We start from the raw sequence: 16,636 nt of genomic DNA, 5'->3' as shown, positions 1-16,636 counted from the left end.
CTTGGAGCCTGCTGGCATCGCCCCTTGCCATGGGGTGCCTGCACAGGGTGAGCAGCTGCTTCTGCCCTGCCGGGCAAGTGCAGTGACATGGGGCTGGGAGGTGGCACTTCTGAGGTGCCACTGTGGTGTGGCTCAGCCTGAGGCCCCCCAAAGGCACGGCAGCAGTGTGGGTGTTACCTGCTGCTCTGCACGTATCTGATGAGGTGGGATCTCTGGGTGAAAACAACCGACAGCTCTTTGCCTGTTGCTGCTGGGAGAGCAGGGCCATGAAGGCCCCTTCCCCCAGCACAAACAGGGCACTGTTCGGGGCTGCTTTGCCCCGGCTGAGGCCAAATTACACAGCTCCTCAGCAGCAAGCACCTCTCGGGGCTGGGAAGGCTCTGACCTGAGCACAAGCAAACACAAACTTAGGGAATAACACCTCTGGCCTCTGTGAAACCTCCCTTAATATGCCCCTGTCCCCTTGCTGCACACGCTGAGTCCCTTTGGTGTGGAGATGGGCAGCACAGATGATGGATGTCTCTGCAGAGCTGCCCCTCTCCAGCCCTGCTTTCCTCCTCCTGCTCAGGACTGAGCTGTGAGCAGGCTGCAGGGGAAGGGCGCCCTGTGGCATCACACCCACATTCCTGAGCTGGCTGCTGGAGCCTGGTTTGGCCAGAAAAGCAGGTGCCTCGCTGGACCGGGACAGGGAGTGGGGCTTGCAGCATGGGCTGGGGTCACGCTCCCAGCAGCCAGGCCGGGCACGCACCTGGATGTCCAAGCACAGAGAAGCCCTGGCTAAATCCCATCGGCGGCCGCGCCCTTCTCGGCGGCTGCAGGGATGCAGCCTTTCGCCACGGTGCGGGACGAGGGCAGGAGCATCCAGGCACACACCAGGCGAGACAGCCCCAGCACGCACTGGCAGCAGCTGCGAGTGGGACAAGGACTTGTGGCTCTCGGGATGAGCAGACCCCAGCACGGAGCTGCGGTGTGCCCTGAACCCACCCCAGAAGCTGCTGAAGCTCACACAGAGCGGGGAGCGCAGCCCGGGAGGGAGGTGACCTCTCCAGGCGTGGCGGAGCCCGGCCCCGGTACCCGGCCCCGGCTCCCGGTTTCGCCCGCGGTTCCGGCCCGTGTCCCGGGGCTCCGGCCGGGAGGTGGCGGCCGCGAGCTCCCCAGCGTCCCTTGCGCCACCTCCGGCAGCGGCGGCGGGGCCGGGGCCGGGGCTGCGGAGCCCCCCGTGCCGGGGCCATGGAGCCGGTGCCCGGGCGGCGGTGGCAGAAGGTGCTGTACGAGCGCCAGCCTTTCCCCGATAACTACGTGGACCAGCGGTTCCTGGAGGAGCTGCGGAAGAACGTGCACGCCCGGCAGTACCGGTACCAGGCCGTGGTCTTCCAGTCGGGAGCGGTGGTGCAGCAGCTGTGCAGCGTCTGCGTCTTCGTGCTCACCTGGTGGTACATGGACGCCGGGATGCTGAGCCCGCAGGGCCTTTTCGGAGCGGCGCTGGTGTCCTCCCTGCTCGGCTACGTGCTGTTCGACGCCGTGGACGGCGGGGCCGGGCGCTGGGCGAGCGGGCGGACGCGCTGGGCTGACCTCAAGAGCACGCTGGTGTTCGCCGCCTTCACCTACGGCTTCTCGCCGGTGCTGAAGACGCTGACCGAGTCCATCAGCACGGACACCATCTACGCCATGTCGGCCCTCATGCTCCTGGGGCACCTCATCTTCTTCGACTACGGCGCCAACGCCGCCATTGTGTCCAGCACGCTGTCCCTCAACATGGCCATCTTCGCCTCGGTGTGCCTGGCCTCGCGCCTGCCCCGCTCCCTGCACGCCTTCGTCATGGTGACCTTCGCCATGCAGATCTTCGCCCTGTGGCCCATGCTGCAGAAGAAGCTGAAGGCGCGGACGCCGCGGTGCTACGTGGGGGTGACGGTGCTCTTTGCGCTGGCAGCGCTGGCGGGGCTGGCCACGGTGTCCAGCGTGGGCGCCGTGCTCTTCGCCTCGCTGCTGCTCGCCATCTCCTGCCTCTGCCCCTACTGCCTCATTCGCCTCCAGCTGCTCAAGGACAACATCCACGGCCCGTGGGACGAGGCTGAAATCAAGGAGGACCTCTCCAGGTTCCTCATGTAGGCCCGGCCCAGGGGGACTCTGCTGTGAGCAGTGAAAGGTCCTGGCTGGGGGACAGAGGACACCTGAGCCAATAAAGTCTCTCACACGGCAACAAGGACCACTCTTGTGTTCCCCCAGGATCTGCTTCCAGCCCTGACTTGCGAGGGTGTGGTGAAGAAAGGAGCTGAGCCCTGCAGGGGTGCAGGCGGGGAGGATTCGGCTCTGGCCATGCAGCCCCAGACCCGGGGCACAGGGGATGTGTCCCAGTGTCAGCCCCGGGACCCTCGGGGGGTGCTGGGCACTGCCCGGGGAGGGCTGCAGGGCAGGGCCTGGCCGGGTCGCTGGGGCAGGGGCGCTGGTGGAGCTGCAGGGCCGAGCACGAGGGCTCCAGCGGGGGCAGAGCCCTCCTCACCTGCACCGTGGCCCTTGGGGGTGCCAGAATAGCCTCCCACCACCGCCAGACACCACCTCCCTAAATCCCTTAGGAGACGGGAGATGGGAGCGCATCACGCCTTCCTCTCATCTCTGACCCCTTTCCAGAGACAGACCCGGCCTTGCTGCAGGGCCAGACCCCAGGCAGAGGGATGGAGCTCAGCACAGCCCCCGTGGGCGCACCCCAAGCTGCGGGGGGATGCCAGGGCCCGTGAGCTCCCGGCCGAGCCCGTCTGTCCGGTGTCCGTCTGTCCGTCTGTCCCGCAGCGCTCCCACCACAACAGAGGGCGCTCCCTGCAAACGAGTCCCGCTGGAGCCTGGCCGGGACAGCAGCCCCGGTGCCGGGACCTGCCCTGTCCCCTTCCCTCGGTGAGCCCAGCCCTGCTCCGGCCAGCCCGGCGAGCGGAGCCCTCCGGAGGGGCACCACGGAGCGAAGGGATGCCCACACCTGCCCCAGCCCCATCTCCCAGGGCTGCATTCGTCACCGTCCCGGTGTTTATGGAATTTCTCTTTGGGAAAAGCTGCAGGAGTGCAGCGTTCTGCTCCATTTTCCCGTCCCAGCAGCTTTGCACGCGCTCCTTGGGCTTTCTCGGAAATGAGCAACCCCGGCGGAGTCCCCAACACCTCCAGTGCTTTGTTACTGCTCCTGCCAAGTGTCAAATGTTGCTGCTGTCGTCCTGGTAACAACTACATCTCATTTTGCTTTTAATTAAAACCTGTAGAAGTCTGGAGCCCGTGCTCAGGTCTCGCAGGGAGCACAGCGTAGCCAGATGCTCAGAGTCAAGATGACATTTTTTAGCTCTGCAGAAAGGAGACTTTTTTCACAGGGGCGTTCCCAGAAAGTTGCTCGGTGACCCCGATGTCCCATCTGACCCTGGGCTAATGCCAGTGTAACGCTGCCATCCCAAACGGATTCACATTGGTAGAGGGGCAAGGCTGGAACGTAAATCAAAAATCTCTTCTGCTTAGCCCCTGGCTATCACAGCAGAGGCTGCAAGAAAGCAGAGCTTTTGTTGCACCCATTCCTCCAGGGGGAAATGCTTCCCCACAAAAATACCTTCCCAAATTCACACTGTCAAAAGCAGCCGTGGGTTAGGAAAACTGCAAGCGCTGACCACTCAAACATTTCAGGTGGTGGAGATGGGCACAGGCTGCCACCTTGCCCTCAGCCCGAGCAGGGACCTGTGCAGATCCGGGGACTCACAGCAGGCTCCATCCCCCAGCTCCAGGGGATGCAGACTGTGTCCCACCCAGCACTGCCCGCTGCCCACAGCTCCAGCCCTCTCTGCTCTGCCCCATCCTTCATCTCCTTAGAACGAGCCACACAATTCTAGGATTAGGTCAGAACAGCGTCAGTCCTTCCCCAGAGACCCCCTGGGGAAAGGCCCAGCTCCCCTCACCTGCCCACAGAGACACCCTGCCCCCCTAACCTGGGACATGAAAACCAAATCCACAGCCTGGATGCACAAAGGGACCTGAAGGAAGGAGGAATGCAGAAGAGAGCCGAGGAGAGGAGAGGAGAGGAGGAGACACAAAGGGCAGGCAGGGTTTCCCTGGGACTTCCCTGACCTTCTCCTGAGGACACGTGCTCTGCAGTGCTGCTGCAATTTAAGCTGCTGTGTAAACGGCCATTATTGGTATGTCTGCATGCCTGAGGTCAGAATATCCTCTACAGAGCAGGATTTGGCCATAACTCTACGCTTACCCAGTACAGCTGGGTGCCCTTTGGGCATTTGCTCCCTGAGCAAACCCCCACTGAGACCCAAGAAGTGGGTCCTTGGCTGTTGATGCAACAAACACTTCATCAACCAACCCTAAGGGGTTAAATGTTCTTTTGCATTCCAAGCTTCTTTCCCTTAAGGTTCAGTCCACTGAGATCAGTCCTTCCATGGGACTTTTTCTTTTGATTTGAAGCTGGCCAAATGTGAGTAGCTGTGAAGTGGCTGGGGATCAGCCTTGCTCCTGGGGGAGCTGCTGACACGTGCCAGCTGGAATCTCCATCTCCAGCTTTGCTGCAGGGAAAGGCCAGTGTCAGCCACCCACACCGTGCTCTCAGGGGGCCACGTCCCTCCCCACGTGGGGGCCTGGATCTGGGAAGCCTGTGAAGAACAAAGCTTGGCTCTTTGATCAGGAAACCAAAACAGGATTTTGGTCCCAACCCACCCACTGCCTTGAAATGTCACTGGTGCAGCACCCTTGTCCTGCCCCTGGCCACAACACCAGGGCAGGCTGCAGACAGCACAGACGAGGTGAAACAGCTTCTTCAGAAAGCCACCCAGTGAGCTGATGCTGAAGAATGTGCCAGGGTTTCCCAGCACACCAGCTCCTCTGCCTTTCTGCTGAGGAGATATTAGAAATGGCTGCCATAAACCCATGGAATCTGGAGTCCTATTTTCAACAATATCTTTTAACAAATATTTCGTAAGAAGGTAAAGATTTGTGTGGAGGATTTACCACCACAAAATGCCCCAAGAAACCAGTTTGTGCCTTCCAGCCTAATGTGTGGAGGCCATCAGGCAGCTGGGAGCTCCTGGCTGGGTGCTGCAGCCAGGCCATTGAGCTAAAATATCATCCACCTTTTATCTGCTGTTGGTACCGTGCTGTAGCTCAGAGGGATTGCAGGGAGAGCTTCCCCCAGTGCAGAACAGATTTTTGAACAGCCTGGAAGAAAAGCAGCTTGTAAAGTTCAGTCGATCCCCCTTCCCTTTTACCTGAGGCATGGGCAGAACCTGCTCAAGAGCTCACCAGGTACAAACACTGTTGCTTCTGCAGTAGTCCTTAAAGTGCACAATTCCTGAACTCTGCTCAGGGGTTTCTGCCTCAGCTCCTGCTGAGTTCCACAGGTGAAAGCTGCAGCCACCCTCAGCTACTCCATTCTTCGGACAGTTGTTTTCCTGGAACTCTAGATCTCCCTGGGTGCTGGGAAGCACCTGGCCCAGTCTCAGCAATTCCCCGTTTAGCACATGCAGTTCAAAGGGATTGAGCAGGGTTTGGGGTTTTCCCCCACTTTTTACCACACCGTTGCAGTTTCTCTCTTCTACTCTACCAAAAGACCAAGTCTAAGTGAGAAGAAGGAAAAATGTCTACAGCTTTCTGGGCTTACATCCCCTTCTGTTTTGAGCAAACTCAGTGTCTGGTATTTACCAGCTCATGCAGGTGATTCAGCAGCTCCCTGGATATTTTAGAGGTCAGCAGGACCTAAATCAGCTGCAACAAGAGGAACTGCCCAAATTCAGCAAAGCTGCATCAGACCAGGCTGGAAAACAAGCTAGGCTGGCTGTCACCTGGCCCCTTCTGCACACACAAAGTGATCTCATCCCCTCCTCTGCCTATCCCGAGCAGCAGCCCCGCAGCTCCCTCTCACCATCACCTCCCTGCTGCCCAGGAAGCTCTGCTTTGGACACCAAGCTGGAGTCCAGTGCCCAGTGGTGCCTCCTGACTTACCTGCATGGTTTGGGATACCCCCTTGGCCTTCCTGTGAGGAAAACCAGCCAGTTAAACCCATCAGTTTCCCCCTTTTTCAGACTGCCCCTTCACAGACTTCTTTGGCACCCAAAACAAGCACATCATCTAAATCCCAGATTTTCTCTTTCCCACAGGGATGGACACATTTGGAATCCCAGAGGTAGCTCCTTACAGCTGCTTGAGCTCAGATGCTCCACTGAGGTCGGCTTGCAAGGAATTCAGAGGCTTAGCTTGAAGAAAATGGTCAGAACAGCTGCAATTTATTTATAATTGTGCAGATTAATCAGTCTAGAGACTGTCTAGAGACTGCTGCAATCTTCTCCTTCGAGTTTCCGCTCAGCCAGGTGCTGCTGCTGGTGCACTGGACATGTTTTGGAACTCTGCTGGCTGTTCTTCCTGCTAGTGCTAAGCCAAAGACATTGATATGGAGCAATCCTGGTGCTGAATGCATTCAGAAGTGCTGGAACTCCAGCAGAATGTCCATCCCTCCCTCCACAACCTTGGAGCGTGGGAGCCTCCACAGAGCCCAGGTAATTTCTCCCACAGGGTAAGAATGTCCCCATGTGAGAAAGAGTGAGTAGACCCTTCAATGGAAACACAGGACACACTCCTTTTGTAGTCAGAATTTTATTTTTTACATCCAGGCTTATCATTGACATCTGAAAATAAAATATTTCATTTACAAATAGGCTAGTGCAAATTAAAGGTAATTTTGGATTAAAAAAAAAAAAAGACATTGCATGTGACACAAAAGAAATGTGTGTGTTAGGATGATCTTCCTGGACCAGCTGGTGGAGGTCGCCTAGGAAAAAACCAAAAAATAACCCAAAAATCATAGAGAGAGGGGGAGATTTAAAACAAAAGGCCAAGATACAATAAAATGACTCATATACAAAATTATCTTAATAAAATGGGTTAAGAGCAAAAGGCACAGAACATGCATATTAAGGAAAAGAGCAAGAGCAAGATTAGAATCAGCTGGCTCTCAGCACAGCCTGGCTTTCATCCTCACCGCCTCCCTTCCGACTTGCCAGTGCCAGAGAACCAGAACAATCCCATCCCAGGTGTGGAGGTCACTGGTCACAGGCTTTCTAATTTTCTTGCAGCAAATTATACCCTCTGCAAGAGCTTTTCCCCAGGCAGCCTTAAAATTCTCACCACTATCAGCTTCAAACACTGTTCTTGAGTAGAACTTCTGTGAGGTTCTGATGAAATGAGGAATGATCAAACGGGATGGCCCGTGGGCTGCACTGGGGTGTCAGGAGGGGACGTTGCTGGGAAAGGACAGAACAAAGCTGGAGAGCCCCAGGCAGTGAGGGCCCAGTGCACAGAGCAGCTGCTCCTCCTGGTACCCAGCACAGAGCACTGAGCTCCCCCTGACCAACATTCCTGTCCCCAGGCTCATCCAGGGGGTCCTGACGGGCTCCAGTCAGAGGGGACACTGCTGTTCCCTCAGGGGGAGTGCCTCAGCCACGGCCTTAAAGACAAGTAAAGAAATCTCCAAATGTTACAGGATACAGCAGGGATGTTCCTGCTGTGCTCATCCCACCTTTTGCTCCCTCTTTTCCCAAAACCTAAGGACCCACTTAGCCACTGTGGGGTTCCCACAGGAAGTTGCTGTGTTCTTTGTGCCCTGCAGACCATCTCCAAGCACTGATTGCAGCTACTTGGCTCACCCTGATCTGCAGGAGGAACTGAGCAATCAGGACATCTGCACATTTGTACACAATCTTTAGGGGGAAATCCCTTTCAGGCATATTTTAACTCCAGCTCCTGCTTTGGAGGACTGAGTCTGGCCTTCTGCTCAGCTCTGAAACTCCTCTGAACGTGCTTTCCCCAGCAATGAAGAGAACCCCAGGTACTGCTTGTAAAACATTCATCCATTTCCCAGCAAAATATCTCTGCAGCACTCCAAGCCCCTTGCAGGGGAGCAGGCTGAATGCTTCCCAACGGGTTCCACCTCCCCTTTAATGACATCTCCAGTGATCTCAGCACAGCAGCACCTCCAATAAATCCTCCCTGCAGTCCCCACCGAGGCAGTGTGGAATGCTGAGATGATGGTGCAAGAGACAGAAGACACCACTCACACACATCCAGAAAGTAATAATAAAAGCCCATCAAGAATGACAGTTTATTTCAGGTTCAGAAATGCAGCGTAACATTTTTACAGCAGGTGTATGTGATGCTCAGTGATGACCACGGTTTCGGGAATCCACTCGCTGTGCTCAAAGGTCAACACCAGGAACCATTTACAGATTACGAAACCAAAGGCAGATGTTTTGGCTCACATGAAGTAGGGCATTAACATACAGAGCAAAAAAAAAAAAAAAAATCAGAAAGACATTAAGCGTTTGCTTCTTACAAAAAAGAAGTCATGGTTTAGACTGTCCTGGAAAAGTAAAGAGACAGCAGTAAAGCAAACGGCCGGCAAGGCGGGACAAATCATAGATCAAGCAAGAGTGGAGGGCTGTCTGGACGGGAGGAGCCGTCGGCATCAGCTCGCCTGCAGACAAAGCAAGAGGAAAGACAGGCAGAGTAACATTCATTTACACGAGGGAGCTGTTCTGCACCAGCCTGGGAGCAGGGGCAGTGCCACAGCAGGGGGAGCTGTGCCAGGAGGGCGCCGGGACGCTCCCTGGTGGCACAGGGACAAAGCAGGTCTGCTCTCAATTCAGGAGGGTTGGACTATTTTAAGACAGAAGGACAGAACCAGTCAGTAATCTCAATGTGCTGTACACATCATGGTTAGTGGAGCTGTCTGGAACTGAGAGGATAGTATTTTCTATGTTACACTTGAACACGAAATGCCATAACCTATAATGTATCTTCTTGAATATAATAAATAATCTACTTTTAGAAGGCTTGCTCAGAAAGTGCAACAAGATCAGCAATAAAATAAACACACATCAACTATGTACATAAGCCTTTTTGTTGAGCATACAATCTTTTTAACCCTAGCACAAGATCCCTTGAGATCCCAGGCCGAGAGCTGTTCACGGCACGCACAAGCTCTTCAGCTGTTGGTCAGCCACAGCAGGGTGAGGTGGAAATGTTCTCTGGGCAGAGATCCAGGTTCAGCCTAAATGCAGAATTAGATGAGCACCCTCCGGAATCTTAGCAACTACACCACCCAGGTCTTTGTGCACTTCATGTAAGATTAGAAACTCTGGTGTTGCTTCATTATTGCTCCACTATGCCCTGGCAACCAGAGCGGTGCCAGAGGGAAGCAGAGAAGGGCAGAGCAACCTGTGCATCTCAGACACAGTTCAGATGTGGTTCATCCCATCTAAGTGGCTCTGCAGAGGTGCTCAGTCCCTCTGGCAGACCCACAGGGCGCTCGTCCTGCTTTCCATTTGGCATGGAGGGAGTTGCTGCCAAGGCTGCTCCTCTAAGAACAAGGGACAGGATGGACGGGACTCGCCAGCATCAGGAGTAAGTGGGACAAACAAACCCATTCCAGGCACTCTACAGCAGAAGGAAGTGGGCCAAGGCTGGAGGACAGTACTTACTCAACTAGATGTGGCAATTTCTTGGGAAGCATTCAAGTGTTTTTCCTAGAAACAACTTTACGTGGTTTATTCTCACAAGCACATACGCAAGAAGAGGTGAAATGAGTAAACCCTGGATTCATGCTCATGGTTTTTTATTAACCTCCACACCTAAAAGTGCTGCATTTAGGGCACAGGGCCGGATTTAGATGATATCTGAATGAGGATGCAGAGGAAGGAGGGCTGTGCAGCTGTGTCCTGCACCCTCAGCATCAAGCACAGGACCAGATGGTACTGACGCCTTACTGCCTCCTCCTCCTCTTTCGGGTAAATCCACCCTTGAGAGCTTTATTTACAATTCAGTATTACTGCTGAGAAATAAGTTTCTTGGGGGCAGAGTAAAGGACAGTGCTCAGTTGTGCCACCTATTCCCTTATGCTTGGCAGAAACAGTCATTAAATTAGGGAGTCTCAAGTAGAGAGCATTTAAAAGCACGTTTCTAGGCCAGGAGCTGTGCCGTGTAATTGAGGCTCCTGACTCACCAGCACTGCCCTCGTGTCCCTTGCAGCCACACAGGCCTGAATCACCTCCTGGGGGTCATGCTCTTCCCACTGGACAAAAGACAACTAAGCTGAGTCCTTGGGCTGTGGTGGGATAAACCCAGACCGTGGCCTTGCAGTATCCTAGAGTGGGTTGGGTTGGAAGGGACCATGGAGCTCATCTTGTTCCAAGCCCTCTGCCATGAGCAGGACACCTTCCACTAGAAGGTGGAAGACCCATCCATCCTGGTCTTCTATCACCAAGTGAGTATGAGAATTTGATATTCTGAGATCAGAAGTGATATCAGTGATCTCTGTGGCTCAGGCATTAAACCTGGCTTCTCATCAGCAGGCAGCTGCCAGTCAGTAACAGAGTTCTGATAAACTGGATATACAGGAGTGCTGGCAAGGCAACAATATGGGCTATTGTGGCTATTTACAAAAATAAATCCAACAGATGCAGCACAGGTTACAGCAGAGAGCACTAAGCAGTGGAAAGCTGTGTAGAAGACAAGAAGAATCATCAAAATTGTTTTCTTTTTTTGTAGTAAAAACTAGTATGACTGTGGTTGTGTTTTCAAACTTTTCTTTTCCTTGAAAGCTGATTCTGTGCACTTGGCATTGGAGATGTGGACCTGCTCCCCAAACAAACACCAGCAGTCTGCTGAGATCACCAGGATCCAGGGCTCTGACAAACTCCATCTTCACCATGCATCACATGTGACCTCCAGACTCCCCAGGCATGTGTCACAAGGATGGGGTTGACAGGAAATTAAAGTGAAGCTAACATACAAATCATGATGCTTTCCCAAGCTCGTCTCTCTTCTGCAGGCTGAAACATGATTTGCTGCACTGGTGAGCACGGCTAATCAGCAGCCTGGGAATTAACAGGCTAAATCCCCATTTGTTGTGGCTCTTTGACTGGATTCTTCCTAACCATGGGGCTACAGAATACTGGAGCCCTACAAGCAGTCTCAATACATACATTTATTAGACTGATTGTACTGGGGGCCTTTGAAAATTGCTTTGCCAAGGGATCTGTAACTGTAATTTTAATAGCAGCAATTAATATTTTCTGAAGGAACAAGGCCAAATTCCTCTCTAGTTTCATTCTGTTAACTCACTAAGTTCTAAGCTTTAAGGGTGACACTGACTCTAAGTGTTTAAAGTGAAGTAATGCAGTTAAGACAAGAGGTTTTTATAATGCATTAATTTATAACGTGCAAAACAAGAGGGAGAGAGCACCTCTGCAAGTGAGCAGCTGCTAAAATAACCCAGGATGCACAGCTGAGCACTTCCCAGAACTTAGCTGGATAAAGCAACAGTAAACCAAGGTGTGTGCAAGGACCATGTAATGCAGAAAGAAAATCTTTACACAGGGAACACAGGGACACTTTACTGACTGGCATGTGAAAATTTCACGACTATCTCACATCCAAACCCGGCCCTTGGGAAGCTCAGCTGCCAGCCCAGGCTGGAGCTCCCACGGTGGGCACAGGCGGGGGGCCCCACGCCCAGCTGTGCACGTGTCTGTGTCCTTCTGGGTCACAAAGGGACCAAAAGCAGTGCTCAGTTCCCTGGATCCTGCACACAGCCCATTTCCATGCACTCACTCCCCTCCAGCAGCTCCCAGGAGCGCAGTGGGAGCAGGAGAGTGAGCAGGGACAGAGGGAGCTGGCACACGCTGCTGTGTCACACCCCTGTCCCCTCCTGGCTGTGATCTCCATGCTGAGCCCTGTGAGCTGGGGCACCCCAGGCTGTTTCTCACCAACCCAACCAACCTGGCATTGCAGCTGCCAGCATGGGAATAAAGCAAAACATGCCTTGTCCTACCCACACCCTGCTCGTTTAACAACATTCCTTAGAACTAAATTTTGGATAAGGAGAATTTATAGGAGAAGCAAGCCTCTTGCAAGAGAGACCTGGAAGTGTGGGGCCTTCAGAAGAGCTTGGTAAGAAACCACATGGCTTTTCTTTGCCCGATTTAGCCATTACAAGAGAAAATAGAAAACCTGGAAGGTACAAACAAAAGCAAGATTCCTTTCAGGTAAGAGAGAAAAAAAAGCAGCAGATCAAATCAACACATGCACAAAGACACACAGAGTGAAGCCCTCCAGCTGCTGTAGAGGACTGTGAGCACAGTTGGCTGGGTGGAGATATGTGTCAGTACATTAGCTAACATCAGTTATTGCAGAAGGAAAAGTCAAGGCAACACAGACCTTCCCCAAACATTGAAGACCTCATAAACAATGCAGAATGGACAGAGAATATCAGTAAAATTGGTTACTTGCCTAGAGATGTCCATACATGCGACTATACACTGGTTATTGTGACAGTTACCAAGCAATTTGTTTCCACATATTTGGTTAACAACGAGTGACATGCCAGAAACTCCTTTTAGTCTAACAGGGAGGAGTCTAACGGGCGGATTACAGTGGGCCGAGTAGGTGAAGGGGGCGGTCTTCGACTGGAGAGAGAGAGAGAAGAGACAATGAGCACAAACACTGAGCACAAGCCCACACCTCTGGCTGTTGTGACATGGACATGCACATGCTTGTACACACAACAATCCTACTAGCATGCACTGAAGCAAGACACCCCTGAGCATCCGCAGGGAGGAAGGAGGAAATGGCTTTGCCATTTCTGCCATGCTTTACCCTCTCACCCACCACTGGGCACGGCCTGGGCGTTCTGCACACACCACTGCCTTCTGGAGCCACGCAAACCAGCAGGGCAGGGTCGTTATTCCCTGGTTTTAGGGGTCTCTTCCAGCCTGGACAGTCACAGAGCAGACCTTCAGGCACATTTCAGAGCAGGCAACAGGACTGGGGAAAGCAGCCTGCAGCAACTTCAGGTCTGCTTTACAGGAGTAGGAAAATCCGCAGCTTCTTGCATACCTGGGCAGACTGTAGCCCTATCAATGTGCCTGAATCTGAGGCACATTTTGAGGCTTTATATCAATGGCCAGTTTTGAAAATGCCAGTCGTGACCATTGCTGCTGGATTAATTAATTTACCACAAATGCATTTTTCTATCAACTTCAGGAAGTGCTTTGGAGTCACAGATTTTTTTGGGAAGACTTAGGTGCCTTCATTCGATTTTCCTGTGTACTGCAACCCCTGCATTTTAATTTGGACTGTGTCATCCTCTGATAAGAGGTCCCAGAGCAAGAGTTAGCAGCAGTGTGATCTCCAAGCATATCCTACCTGCAGTCCAGGCTGGCACTTATCCCTCCCTCCCTCCCTTCACCAAGGATAACACCCAGCTGTGCTGGAGCCGTAGACAGAGTCCCTCTGGTAGCTATGTAACACTTTACCTTTTGTGTGCAGGAAGGTCCACTCAGGGCTGTGTGGAGGTAATTCCATCAGCTTAGTTACAAAGAGTATTTTGTTGATGCTCCATTCCACCTCTGCCCATGCAGAATCTGACTGACACTTGCCTGCAGCAGCTCGCACAGCCCTGCCTGGCACTGCTGTGTGCGGGATAAACAGCCCGAGAGACTGCTCCTGCCAGCCAGCCTGCTCCCCCACCCAGCTGTCCAGCAGCCTCCAGCAGTGCTCTGTTGCTGCATTTATCCCAATCCATGTCCTACAGGGTGTTTTTGCTCCCTTTCTTTAGCAGGAAGTACCAGGTACTCTCTCTCTATTCCTTAACCCAGCCCAGATCACCGGAGAGCCCATGGCTGCACCCAGACTCTGAGCAAGGTGGGAGCTGAGGCTGGTTCCCATCATTTCCAATAGACCTCATTAATAATTTTTAATAATAATAATAATAATGATAAATTAATAATTTGCCCCAATAAATGTGCAGCCCTTCCTAACCCATCCTCCACCTGTGCAAGCAGGGACAATTGTGGCTTTGAAGAAGATTAGGAAGGAAACGTGTCTCATTCTGCTAAAGCTAAACTGAAGATGAAAAGAATGTAACAATGTGTTAATTTTCTTTGAACTGGAACAAAATATGTGAGACAAATTTACACTTGACAAAAAAAAAATCTCGTTTGGCTCAAAGTGCATCTTGTGCGACAATATTCTCTTTTGGTGAAGAAATGAGAATTTTAATCCCTACCATGCAACAAATACAAAATATGCCAACTAAAGCATTCAAGTAAATCAACAAACTAAAAAAAAAATAGGCAAAATATAATTTCTTCATGGTGTATTTTTCTTACAGGAAAAATGTTACTGTGTTAACTATTGTTTCTTGTGTTGCTCCAGTGTAGGTCTTCTGGACCCATTTCCAAAATTTGTAGTTTCATAAAGAACCACTTCTAAGGCTCTGCATTTCTGCTGGGTTGCATTAAATTATTCCTTTGTTGAAATGCCTCACATTGCATTGTTTAGCGCTCACTGAAAACATCGTATCATATGTATGCAATTGACAAACAAGGGAAAATGCATACAGCTGTCTTCATATCAAATTTAAAAGCCCAAACATGCATTTTAATACCAGGTTAAATGCAGTCCACTGGATTCAAATAATGCAATTTAGCCAAATTGCCATTTAACACAGCAGGATCAGAAACTGAAGAGCACAGTGGGAGGATTTCCTGGATAAAATCAGTCAAACCAAACCTGAACCACAGTCAGGCCCCAGCCCCGTTTCCCCCTTGAACCGGGGCTGTTACTGCACCCTGACCGCTACTTTGAATTTCCCCTCAAGCCCAGTACAGACCTGAAGGGAAGAACTCCCCATTAGCTCTTTCCCATTGCAGAGCACCAAGCACTTCAGGAGAAGCTGATTTCCCCAAGGGGATGCTCTGATGAGGAGCTGCTGCCGAACCACCCATCCTTGTCCCTGTGGCACTGCCCTACAGAGGGCTCAGCGCGGGGAGCTCTGACACGTCTGTGGATGCTCTGACCCGCCTGCGGATGCTCTGACCCGCCTGCGGATGCTCTGATCCGCCTGTGGATGCTCTGATCTGCCTGTGGATGCTCTGACCCGCCTGTGGATGCTCTGACCCGCCTGTGGATGCTCTGATCTGCCTGTGGATGCTCTGACCCCCCTGTGGATGCTCTGATCTGCCTGTGGATGCTCTGACCCGCCTGTGGATGCTCCCACGTGTGTCTGGGATGCTGTGATACAAACTCCCGTGTGTCCTCCCGGTGGGCATGGGCAGCACATCCGTGAGGAGCAGGCAGAGCCCTCCTCAGCTCCAGCCCCTCAAGGCTGCTGCCTGCCTCCCGTGCACTCCCAGCTCCTTAACCCTCCACACCAGACTGGGGCAGCAGGACCTCCACCTGCAGAGCCTCCTAGAGGAGGGGCAATGTTTGGGAAAGGCAGCGCTGGGGAAAAGAGCTGCGGCAGCAGCATGTCCCTCCAGCCCTGCTGCTGGCAGTCTCCCGGGATATCTGCAGTTCCCGGTGCAGTGCAGGAAGGGGGACCGTGCTCCCGAGGCCCTGGGCAGAGCGCAGGGGCTCAGCCTGGGGAACAGCCTCCCCTTCCTTTGCCACTGGCACTCAGCATCAGCCGGCAGCAAGCTGGAGCTCGAGTGCAAGTGAAGGAAAGAACAAGCCCTGAAGTTATCTGCCCTAGACTTCCCTGTCAAGGTGACAAATCATTCCGTGACCATTTCTACACTGGGAGTAGCACTCAGACCGCTTTTCACCCCCTAACAGGAATTTCAACCCCAAAAACAAGAGGCGAGGCCAAGCCTCGTGTCTGTTGTCTCTCCCTGGCTCCTTCACGCCCGAAGCAGTGGCTGGGAGCCCCGGGAGCGGTGCAGGAGCCTGGGCCACCTAGAGACAACAGAGCCAGCAACCAACTCCGGGGCAGCTGCACCGAGCACAGCCCTGAAGAAGCCGAGTGTGGGCTCGGCCCGGGAGCCGCCGGCGCCCCGGCAAGCCGAGGAGCGGGCCTGCAGAGCGGCAGGGGGAGCTCCAGCCTGCCCGCGGCCGGCCGGGGGAAACCGGGCAAAAACAGCCTCCCCCGCAGGCCTGCTCCGCGCTAGCTGCCATCCCAGTGAGTAAATATGTGACTAAGCCCAGTTCAATGTTTAGTCTGAGGCCAGCGGATGATAGCGGCGCAGACGGCGCGGGCCGGGTCTGTCCCGGTTATCGCAGCCGGGCAGCGCCCGCAGAGCGGAGCCCGCGGGGCGGCCCCGGCCCGGAGAGAGCTCCGAGGCAAACGGCAGTGCTGCGGGACACCCTTTTGGCTCTTGTCCGTTTTCGGGCCGTGTCCCGCTGCCTGGCCCGTTTAACTCACTGTCTTGGTCTTTGGGGTTGTTGGTATTTGTTTTGCTGCCTTTTTTTTTTTTTTCTTTTTTTTTTTTTTTTTTTTTTTTTTTTTTTTTTTTTTTTTTTTACTGTTTGTAAAAGTTAGTGCTAAAGGGGCAGGAGATCATAGGTCCCCCCGGGGTTGAGTAAACGAGTCTGCAAAAAGAATCACTTCTAACTAGCACACATTAAGCAGACATAAAGAATTTACCAATGAAAATTGTGGACTAAGTATGTATTTAATAACTCCCTGATGTTGCTGCAGAGACTTCTCCTTTGAAGAGCTCAGTGGGGTTTTGAACAGAGGGGAGCTCTTACCCCCGTGCAAAAACTTTTTAAAAAAGGAAAAGTTTTTACATTTATTTTTAACCTTAGCAGCGCCACACACCTGCCCAGTCAGCAGCGTGCC

General features: G+C 53.0%; 2 protein-coding genes across 4 annotated transcripts in view; one reads left to right on the top strand and one right to left on the bottom strand.

Moving 5' to 3' along the window:
• Positions 1 to 1,165: 1,165 nt before the first annotated feature.
• PIGC (phosphatidylinositol glycan anchor biosynthesis class C) lies at positions 1,166 to 2,200 on the top strand. Its single transcript, XM_041478996.1, has one exon. It carries the CDS (start codon positions 1,231 to 1,233, stop codon positions 2,107 to 2,109), a length of 879 nt encoding a protein of 292 aa, XP_041334930.1. The 5' UTR covers positions 1,166 to 1,230; the 3' UTR covers positions 2,110 to 2,200.
• Positions 2,201 to 6,596: 4,396 nt separating this feature from the next.
• Positions 6,597 to 16,636, bottom strand: part of DNM3 (dynamin 3) — a 171,792-nt gene continuing 161,752 nt past the window's right edge. For 2 of the 3 annotated variants that reach the window (XM_041478893.1, XM_041478894.1), the window contains one exon: positions 6,597 to 12,479. In XM_041478893.1, the coding sequence (XP_041334827.1) occupies positions 12,410 to 12,479 (70 nt within the window). In that variant the 3' untranslated portion in view covers positions 6,597 to 12,409. The remainder of the gene's footprint in view (positions 12,480 to 16,636) is intronic. The other variant, XM_041478895.1, reaches the window with a different exon arrangement.

This window comes from Pyrgilauda ruficollis, unplaced genomic scaffold (genome assembly GCF_017590135.1).
Source record: "Pyrgilauda ruficollis isolate IOZ18807 unplaced genomic scaffold, ASM1759013v1 scaffold47, whole genome shotgun sequence".
NCBI lineage: Eukaryota > Metazoa > Chordata > Aves > Passeriformes > Passeridae > Pyrgilauda > Pyrgilauda ruficollis.
Note: the sequence above shows the minus strand (reverse complement) of the source record. Positions and strands in the feature narration are given on the sequence as shown.

Coding starts and splice junctions, on each gene's coding strand:
- PIGC (XM_041478996.1), top strand. CDS start 1,231: ATGGAGCCGGTGCCCGGGCGGCGGTGGCAGAAGGTGCTGTACGAGCGC.